The sequence below is a fragment of the Peromyscus leucopus genome, chromosome 8b (assembly GCF_004664715.2).
Source record: "Peromyscus leucopus breed LL Stock chromosome 8b, UCI_PerLeu_2.1, whole genome shotgun sequence".
NCBI classification, from domain to species: Eukaryota; Metazoa; Chordata; class Mammalia; order Rodentia; family Cricetidae; genus Peromyscus; species Peromyscus leucopus.
In genome coordinates, this window is record NC_051086.1 from 8410170 (window position 1) to 8419316 (window position 9147).

The 9147-nt window shown below is 55.7% G+C and overlaps 1 protein-coding gene across 1 annotated transcript; it reads left to right on the forward strand.

The window, feature by feature from the left end:
- The first annotated feature begins 742 nt into the window (after nt 1-742).
- Nucleotides 743-7563, forward strand: Sstr5 (somatostatin receptor 5). Its single transcript, XM_028854698.1, has 2 exons — nt 743-910; nt 6278-7563. The coding sequence occupies exon 2, from the start codon at nt 6317-6319 to the stop codon at nt 7403-7405; it is 1089 nt and encodes a 362-aa protein (XP_028710531.1). The 5' UTR covers nt 743-910; nt 6278-6316; the 3' UTR covers nt 7406-7563.
- Nucleotides 7564-9147: the final 1584 nt, after the last annotated feature.

Consider the following 9147-nt stretch of genomic DNA (forward strand, 5'->3'; position numbering starts at 1 on the left):
CTAAGAAAGCCCAGGCACCGCCTACCTGATCGGCTGAAGCATCTCCACTTGGGGACAAGCAGTGTGTGGCTGACCCTCACATCCTTTGGCCAGGTCTTGATATCATGTGGATGTATGGCATCTCAGCTGTTCTTGGTGGGACTACTGGACTTCAGGTCAGGTTAAAGAACTGCGTGCAGGCTCCAGGGCCAGGAAGCTGCTGGGGCAGCCTCTGTGTCTAGCTGAGGGACTCAACTCCAAGAGTCAGTAACTCTTCAGTGAGCCTAGCGCCCAGTCTCACTCCCAGGTCTGCCAGCTCAGAGAATCTGAGGCGCCAGCACTCTGCCTTGAGGATTCCCACTGCCTCCCCTCCGTTCCTCGAACCTCACTCAGACATCTCTGTAGGCCACCAGACTTCTCTCGGGAGGACTCTTCTCAGACTCTCCAGGCATTAGACAGCCCAAAGTTGTTGGAAAGAGGATGGGATGGGGGCGTGGTCTAAGCCACTGACAACCGTCCTAGGACTGCGAAAAGGTTTCGGGGGAGACCGATAGATAGATGTGACTTGGGGCATCCGGGGGCTAGGCAGATGAAGTTGCCGAGACAGGAGTCCCACCCAGACAACCCGACTCTACTGCCTAGACCCCCCCCTCCCCCGCTCCTCTCGAAAACCCCCTTTCTCGCCCTGCCCGCGGGAACTCGCCCCTCCTTACCCCGCCTCCCCACCCTACCCGAGGCGCTCGCCCCGCCCTGCCCCGCCCCACCCCCTCCATCTCCTCTACCCTCTCCCTCCCCCTAGCCTGAGGGCGGGCGCCGACCTCCTACTGCAATCGAGTGAGCGCAATGCTCTTGGAGTCCGAGGGCGCTGCCCGCTTGCGAAGTGCTGCCGCCGTGCCTGCCGTCTCCGGCTTGGGCACTCTGTCCCGCACAGGTCTGTCGCTTCCTCCCCCTGTCTCTGCACACAGCCCGGGCCTGGGGTCCCGCCATTGGGACGGACCCTGCCTGCGGCGCACAGGATCCCCAAGCTTCGCTGGGCATCTGCGGGGATCACCTGCCTCAGCCCCAGTTCCTTTGGCGTCCTCTCCCCAACGTGGGAGCGGCATCCCTCTGCCTTTTCTCTCGCGACCCGCCGGCCTCGGAGACCCGGAGGCCGCCCGGTGTGCCTGGGTCAGGTTAGAAGCCACAAGGGACCCAGATGTCTCCCTCTGCTCATGCACCCTCGGGTCCGATCTCTCTGTGGCGCGCGCCCCCAGTGCCAGGGAGGGTGGTGGACTGGACAAACGCCGAGGCCTCAGGAGACGCAGGCTCGGAGGGAAGGTGGGAGGGCGCAAAGGGGGCATCAGGCAGACTAGGAGGTCTGCAGCTGGACACTGGGGGGTGGGGGACGGTCGGGGAGAAGCAGCGGCGTGCACATTCGGGTCTGCTGGTGGCGGGCATAGTGGGGCTAGACATGGGGCTGCGGCCTGACACGCAGAGAGGCCCTACGGGATCTTGGGGTCCCTGCGATTGTTTGCGCGGAGGAGGGAGTCTGAGTACACCCCTGCCCTCTGAGAATCGAGTCCCCACGTGGCCAGGGAGGGGCACTTGTGTCCTGGAGTCCACCGGTCCTCCATCCATCCCGCCCCTCTGTGGGATCGAGAACGTCCTGGAACTTTCCTTGGTGTGTAGTGCGCCTCCCTGTCACCCGTTTTGTGACTTAGGGTGATGAGGGTCAGAACCCAGGTGCCCAAAGTCAGACATCGGAACTGTTGCTGAGCAACAGAACGCAGTCGCAGGGTCAGGTGGGATGCAGTGGAGCTTCCAGTAGCACCAATGACCGACAATTAAATTCCCCATAAGGTAAGGGCCCAGATTTCTGAGGAAATGGGCTGGAGATGGGAATAACCTCCTCCAGGGCAGGGAGACCCACCTGAGAGCTCCTTGGCGGCGGGATTGTGCGATCCCAGCTTCCCAGCTGGTCTTAAACCTGCCTCACTTTCCCCCTGCCCTGGCCCAAGCTGCCTCCAAACGTGTTCAGAGTGTATTTGGGGAAAGGCAACAGGAGAGGTGTTGCTAATGGCTGGGGGTGGGGGTGGGGGGAGGGTGTCTGACTCCAGTCCCACCCTCAGCAAAGCAGGAGGGGGCAGAAGCATGCGGGACTTGACACTTACATCTCCAAATGAATAAGGTGGCGGTCATTTCATCCCTCTGGCGACTCTACATTTGTATGGACTCGCTTACACCTGAAGCCTGGGCTCAAGGCAGCACCAAGCTCCCCAAGATCACAGGGCAGGTATTGGGGTGGGGGCCAGGACCTGCTGGGGAAGATGCACGGGAGGGTGGGTTTGATTGTCTAAGCAGGTCTTTAGCTGGACTCTGGATGTGAAACCGCCTCCTTCGCTCCTCCCTCCCACAGTGGAAATGGCCTGAGGGGCAATTTTCCCGTGAACATGTAATTCTTGTGAATAAGAAGATTGCTCTTTTAAAAACGGTTCTTGCAGAATTATAGTCTAAGAGGCAGGCACAGCTCTAGGGCCTATTTTGTTCTTTGTAGCTCTGAGACTGGTTGGGAGTTCAGTGTTTGTATAGAAGGCAAGGGCTGGTAGCCTGCTAAATCACTCCTGGGCTCTGGGCAGCAGTGAGGAGGGATGGGCCAGGGAGAAACCTCGGAGAAGCGTAGAGAAAAATCAGAGCCAGACTTAAGGTCAGAATGTGCTCGAGACCTGCTACCCCAAGCGAGAGCCTGTTAGGGAGGTCCTGAGCCCATCAGCTCTTTCCTCAACCGTGGACAGCTCATCTTCAGGGGCTGATCCATCACCTTCAATCAGCCCTTGTCAGCTCCCTTGTTCAGTCTTTTGGGGAGAGGTGACCCATGGCCTCTGCAGCAGGTCCATGCCTATTGGCCATGTAAAATGACATTTTAGTACTCCTGGCTGCACCATAGTCTTTTTTAGGATAGATCTCTGCAGGAGTCCATGGCATCTGTGAACATTACTTTAAAAGTCCCATATAGATACTTCTCGAGACTAGCCCCTGGGAGCCAATCAGCAGTCCATCTACTGGCCTCCAAGGAAGCCCCTGTCTAAATGTCTGAGAAAAGGCCGTTCCCATGGTTTCCTGCTGAAGCTATATGTGATATGGGCCCCAGCTGAAGCCATTCTTGTCCCCAACGCAGGGACACCCTTCCAGACCAGGGGTTCAATGCCAATGAGTTCAATGAGCTGTCATGTGGGTGCTGGAAATTGAACCTAGTCTCCTCTGGAAGAGCAGCTAGTGCTCTCAAAGCCATCTCTCCAGCCATTCTCCTTACTTAATACCAAGTTTCATGTATCATAGGCTGGTAATAGAAAAGGGGGAGCCAGGTAATGGGATAATTCCACGAAGTCTATTTGAAGGTCAAAGGAATTTATTCAGGGTTTAACTCACAACAAGAATAATGGAGTTGATCACGGAATCCAGGAGGGGTGGGGCATGGTCCAACTTCGTTCTCAGGAGAGCTCTGCTTTGATCAGCAGCACCAGCATCCAAGACCGTGAGGTAATGAAGAGAGAGGAGCACGACTCCTCCCAGGGCTTAAGGGGGGGGGCAGGTACCTAGCAGTTACCTGCTGCCTCACTAGGGTGGTGCTTAAGGGTAAAGCACAGACAACCACCCCTACAGCCTGGCCTCAAACTTAGAATCTCATCAGGAAGACCTTGGGTTTCTTCTAATCCTCTGTCTCAGCCTTTTCCGAGTGCTGGACTCACAAGCCTGTGCTAGTGCACCTGGTTTATGCATTGTTAGGAACTGAACCCAGGCAATCATGCATGCTAGTCAATCACTCTACATTCCCAGCCTTACCTTTGCCCTTTTTCTTTTCTTTCCTTTTTTTTATTAAATAAGGTTTGTCACGTACCTCTTGCCTTATCTTCACTGATGGAGTAGTATTATCGTTGCCACTGTTTGTGGTATTTCCATGATGTGTCCTACTGATATTCTTCAGGATTTTCTGCGGCTCAGTGGTGATGCTGGTGTATTGTGACGTAATCCACTGAAGACATGATTAGCCAGGAGGTGGCATCTATCATCTTCTCCAAAAGATAGTTTCATCCTTCCCCTTTGTCCTGTGGCTCCTGCTGCTTCTTCCTGTTGCTTCTATGTCTGCATCTTCTCAGCATCCCTCAGTGTCTTCTATTTTACCAATTCTCTCCTCAACATTATCTACATTAGAATTGGTCTTGATTTTTGTGGACTTGTTGTTTATTTAAATGACTATATTTTCCACTTTTTAAAGATGTTTATTTTAAATTATGTGTGTCTATGTGTGCTAATGTGCATGTAAGTGCAGATATTCGTGGAGGCCAGAGGATCCTGGAACTGGAGTGACAAGCAGTTGTGAGTTGCCTGACATAAGTGTGGGGATCCAATTTGGGTCCTCTGCAAGAACAGTCTACACTCTTAACAGATGGGCCGACTCTCCTGGCACTAAATGACTGTATTTTCCTTACCCAAGTTCTTGACTTCAAAGTAGGGGAACCTGCTTTGTTTACTCCATACTCCTTATAATATTTTATCCATGCTTTACTCAAAGATCTTACACTTACTGAAACATGTTCCAGGCATACTAGTTAAATCATCTTGTTTTATTTCCCCTTTCCCAGATGATCCACCGCTGGTCCCCTTCTCCTTGGTTCTCCAGGTCATATTCCTTAGCACCCGTGAGCCTTGAGAACTTGGACTTTGGTGCATTGGCTTGTCGGGGGAACATTTTTATTTCTTTGATGATGATGCTGTTCACTCCAGGGTCCCCATTCTCCAGCCTGCCTTTCCTTGTTCTTCACATTGCAGTTGCCTCTGCTTGGTCCTGGTCACCCCACGACTAGGTCCTGCCCTGACGGCTGTCGGAGTGTCCCATGTCTATGGCTCAGGCCATTAGAGATCAGCTGAGCAGGCCCAGGTTTCAGAGGGCAGCACAGCTAAGGGACAGCCTGGCCCAGGCTAAGGGCTCCTGCCTCCCTAGCCTAGGCTGAGGGCTCCTGCCTCCCTGGCCCAGGCTGAGGGCTCCCGCCTCCCTGGCCCAGGCTGAGGGCTCCTGCCTCCCTGGCCCGGGCTGAGGGCTCCTGCCTCCCTGGCCCAGGCTGAGGGCTCCTGCCTCCCTGGCCCAGGCTGAGGGCTCCTGCCTCCCCAGGGCCTGTCCCTGGCCTGTGTCCTCCAGGTACTTCAGTCCCTTGCTGATTGCCCAACCATAGGCATCAGTCCTGCCCATCTCCTTCTCCCCCAGCAACAGAGGTGTTTATTTCTTCTTGGGCATCTTCGCTTTTATGAAAGACTTCAAACACAAAGAAACGCAAAGCCAGTGAGAGTGTATGTACCTACCTGCCACTCATCTGTCAGGCACTGTCCTCCCACACCTGCCTCTCTGCTCTCTCCACAAAGCCCACGCACTGGCCCCGGGTCCTCACTCTGCTTGCCTGGCTCTGCCACGTGGTGGGCTGTGCGCCCCCTCAAATGCTATGCCCGAAGCCTGATGTGTTCCTGGTAAGCTGTTATGTCTGCTCGAGTTAGGCACCTTCCAGTTCCACACTGTGCAGTAAGCCTGGCCTTAAGGATATCTGCCATTGCTGAGACAGACCTTTGCCCTGGGCAGGCAGCACCCTCAGCCAGGTGGACTCGGGTGAGAAGTGGGCCAGCCACTGTATAGTACCGGGACCTCTGGGGTCACCACTGCTTTGGAGAGGCTCAGACCCTACTAGGGGTGAAAACTGTCTGCTGGGAACAGCATTCCCTAGGATCTCCTGTTTCGGGGAAGGCCCCACCCCAATAACCTTGGACTTATTGGCAGAGCAGGCCTAGGATGCCGCATGTGTTGGGTATGACTGTAGCCCAGCCATGGCATCTCATCCTCCCCATCCTTCTCTATTGGCCACTTCTCCTCAGAGTTTTGGGCCCCCTGGGGAAGTGATACCCACTGAGCTTATGTCACTTTCCTGAAATGCTGCCCTCCAGGGCTCTGAGAGGTTTTAGAGCGAGGGCGCTGGAGAGCAGACCAAGCTAGGGGAGTCATAGGTTGTGGGTCATAGGGCAGCCACTGTAGTGTCAGTATTGATAGGTAATGACCCTCTTGGCTCACTGAGCTACCCATCCTCTTGTCCCCACAGTGGCTTCTTCTTTCTCCCCAGCTTATTTTCCAAACAATTTGCTTAATGTGATTCCCAGCCAAGTTGAACATGACGAATGGATGTTTACCTACCACCGTCGGGAGGGCGGGCGGGCGGGCCGGGAACGGTTGGAGGAAGGAATGCCTGAATGTGTCCACTCACGATGCCCTCTTCTCTTGCAGAGACACGCAGGGGATGGTGACTGGCCTGAAGCTGGCAGCATGGAGCCCCTCTTTCCAGCTTCCACACCCAGCTGGAATGCCTCGGCTGCTTCCAGTGGTAACCGTAACTGGTCACTGGTGGGCCCAGCATCATCGATGGGAGCTCCGGGGATACTAGTGCCTGTGCTCTACTTATTGGTGTGCACGGTGGGGCTGGGGGGAAACACACTGGTCATCTATGTGGTGCTGCGGCATGCCAAGATGAAGACAGTTACGAACGTATACATCCTGAACCTGGCTGTGGCCGACGTATTGTTCATGTTGGGGCTTCCCTTCCTGGCTACACAGAACGCCATCTCCTACTGGCCCTTTGGCTCCTTCCTATGCCGCCTGGTCATGACGCTGGACGGCATCAACCAGTTCACCAGCATCTTCTGCCTGATGGTCATGAGTGTTGACCGCTACCTGGCTGTGGTCCACCCTCTCCGCTCAGCCCGGTGGCGTCGCCCACGGGTAGCCAAGCTGGCTAGCGCTGCTGTCTGGGTCTTCTCACTGCTCATGTCTCTGCCCCTCTTGGTCTTCGCAGATGTCCAGGAGGGCTGGGGCACCTGCAACCTGATCTGGCCGGAGCCTGTGCAACTGTGGGGTGCAGCCTTCATCACCTACACGTCTGTGCTGGGCTTCTTTGGGCCCCTGCTGGTCATCTGCCTGTGCTACCTGCTCATTGTGGTGAAGGTGAAGGCCGCCGGTGTGCGCGTGGGCTCCTCCCGGCGACGGCGCTCAGAGCGCAAGGTGACTCGTATGGTGGTGGTGGTGGTGCTGGTGTTCGTGGGCTGCTGGCTGCCTTTCTTCATTGTCAACATCGTCAACCTGGCCTTCACGCTGCCTGAGGAGCCCGTCTCCGCTGGCCTCTACTTCTTCGTGGTGGTCTTGTCTTACGCCAACAGCTGTGCCAACCCCCTGCTCTATGGCTTTCTCTCTGATAACTTCCGCCAGAGCTTCCGGAAGGTTCTGTGCCTACGTAGAGGATACGGGATGGAGGATGCAGATGTCGTAGAACCACAGCCGGACAAGAGTGGGCGGCCGCAGGCCACACTGCCCACACGCAGTTGTGAGGCCAATGGACTCATGCAGACCAGCAGGCTTTGAGTGCCCCCCCCCCCCCGAAGCACCCTGGTCCTGCCAGGCCACTCTGATGTCGCCCTCTGGGATGTGAGTGTGCCGACATGCTCTTGTGCCCGAGTCTGCAAGCTGGACTCCTCTTGGTAGCAGTGTGAAGGCAGCTGCCTGGGGCTAAGCCAAGGGTGGACAGCACAGCTGGGATCCTGTGGTGCCTGACCATCTCTTCCACCGAAATGTTCTGCCAGGCCAGGGTCTGAGAGTTTGGAGATCGCGAGATGGGCTTGGCGGGGAGCAAGGGCTCAGGTTTGCCCCCTGGAAATATTCAGGTCCCTTCACCCGCGCTGTGGCACAGTTGTCAGCCTCTCGGGCCAAGAGGCAGTTTTCCAGGAGGAAGCCACGAGATGCTCGTGTAAACTGTTGGTCTGTGTCGGTGACTGCCCACCCTGGAGCTGTGCTGGGATGCTGGCCCCCCGGCCACTGCTCCATCCACGTTCTGCTTAACATGAAAGCCAAATGAGAGGTAACCGCGTGTGCTCGGCCCCAGCCTCTGCTCGCAGAGCTCCTAGGCCCCTGTGATCTTGCAGCTGCGTGTACTTGGAGGCAACAGTTGAAGTAAAGCTGCACCGGCCCCAGGACAAAGGAGATAAAACCCTGGGGGCCTATTCTGGCTTTCCCCCATCTTTCTCCTGCGTGAGGAAAGTGAGGCCGTGGGCTCCACAGTGGGAATGGGTGTGCGGGGCCGACAGGTGGTGAAGAGCAGGAAGATGAGTGAATAAACACACATGGCAAAAAGTGGACAGAGGAACAGACTCCCCAGGATCTGGTCTGTACAGAGTGGCCCCTGAGGGTGACCCTGGGGAAAGACTCTACAGAGGCTTCCCTGAGGTTCAGAGACTGTGAGGACACACAGGGGACTTAATCGCCCTCCTTCTCCTTAAGGCAGAATGCTAGGCCCTGTTCTTGGAGAGGGAGCAGGGGGAGCAGGTAGCAACAGGCACTGCTCCCAGTGCAAACAGCACAGCCTGGAGAGACCTACGTGTGAGACTGCAAATGCCAGTGCCAGCGAGGGCTGAGGCCCTGGGGAACCTGCGGTCCCTCCCCAGCCTCCTCCAGCAGCTTCTCCACTCCGGCCCCAGAATGCCCTCAAAGAGCCCCCGGGTCTGCATTTTTACTGGGGTTCCCAGGGCACCCTTGGGCCTTTCTGAAGCTGGAGAAAGAAGTTAATCCAATTAGTCTCCTGCTCTGGGCCGCCCTGCCTGGCAATGCCTGGCTCCCTAGGAGGGCATAGAGGCCAGGCCAGCAGGACAGGGCAGAGGAAGGCTGTGGGAGCTGCTGGGTCTCAAATGGGACCCCTCCCGAGACAGATGCCAAGCCTGGAAGGCACTTGTGTCCGACAACCTGCCCCTGAATAAATAATAATAATAATAAATAGAAATAAAAGTGTTTAATGACTTTTATTTCTAAATAAAAAAGTGAATAAATAGAAAACAAAGTGTTGGATTCTTTCCCAAAGCAAATGTTGTCTGTGGATCCAAGTGAGGTCAGCTCAAAGCAGAGAACCCCATAAATACAATGCCATCAGCTCCCAGAGAGCTGACCTCACATGAGGAAGGTGGGGGCAATTCCAGCTGGAGGTTCTGGACTCCGTTTTCAGGAGCTGATGGCAAGACCTGCCCCACCCACCAATGTCAGCGTCTCAAAGAGGAGTGTTCCTAAAAGAAACTGAAGCCACTTTACCCTGTCAGCCTCTGCCCACCACTGAAACCCCT

Excerpts from the sequence above, each read along its gene's own strand:
- Sstr5 (XM_028854698.1), top strand. The coding sequence starts at position 6,317 with ATGGAGCCCCTCTTTCCAGCTTCCACACCCAGCTGGAATGCCTCGGCT.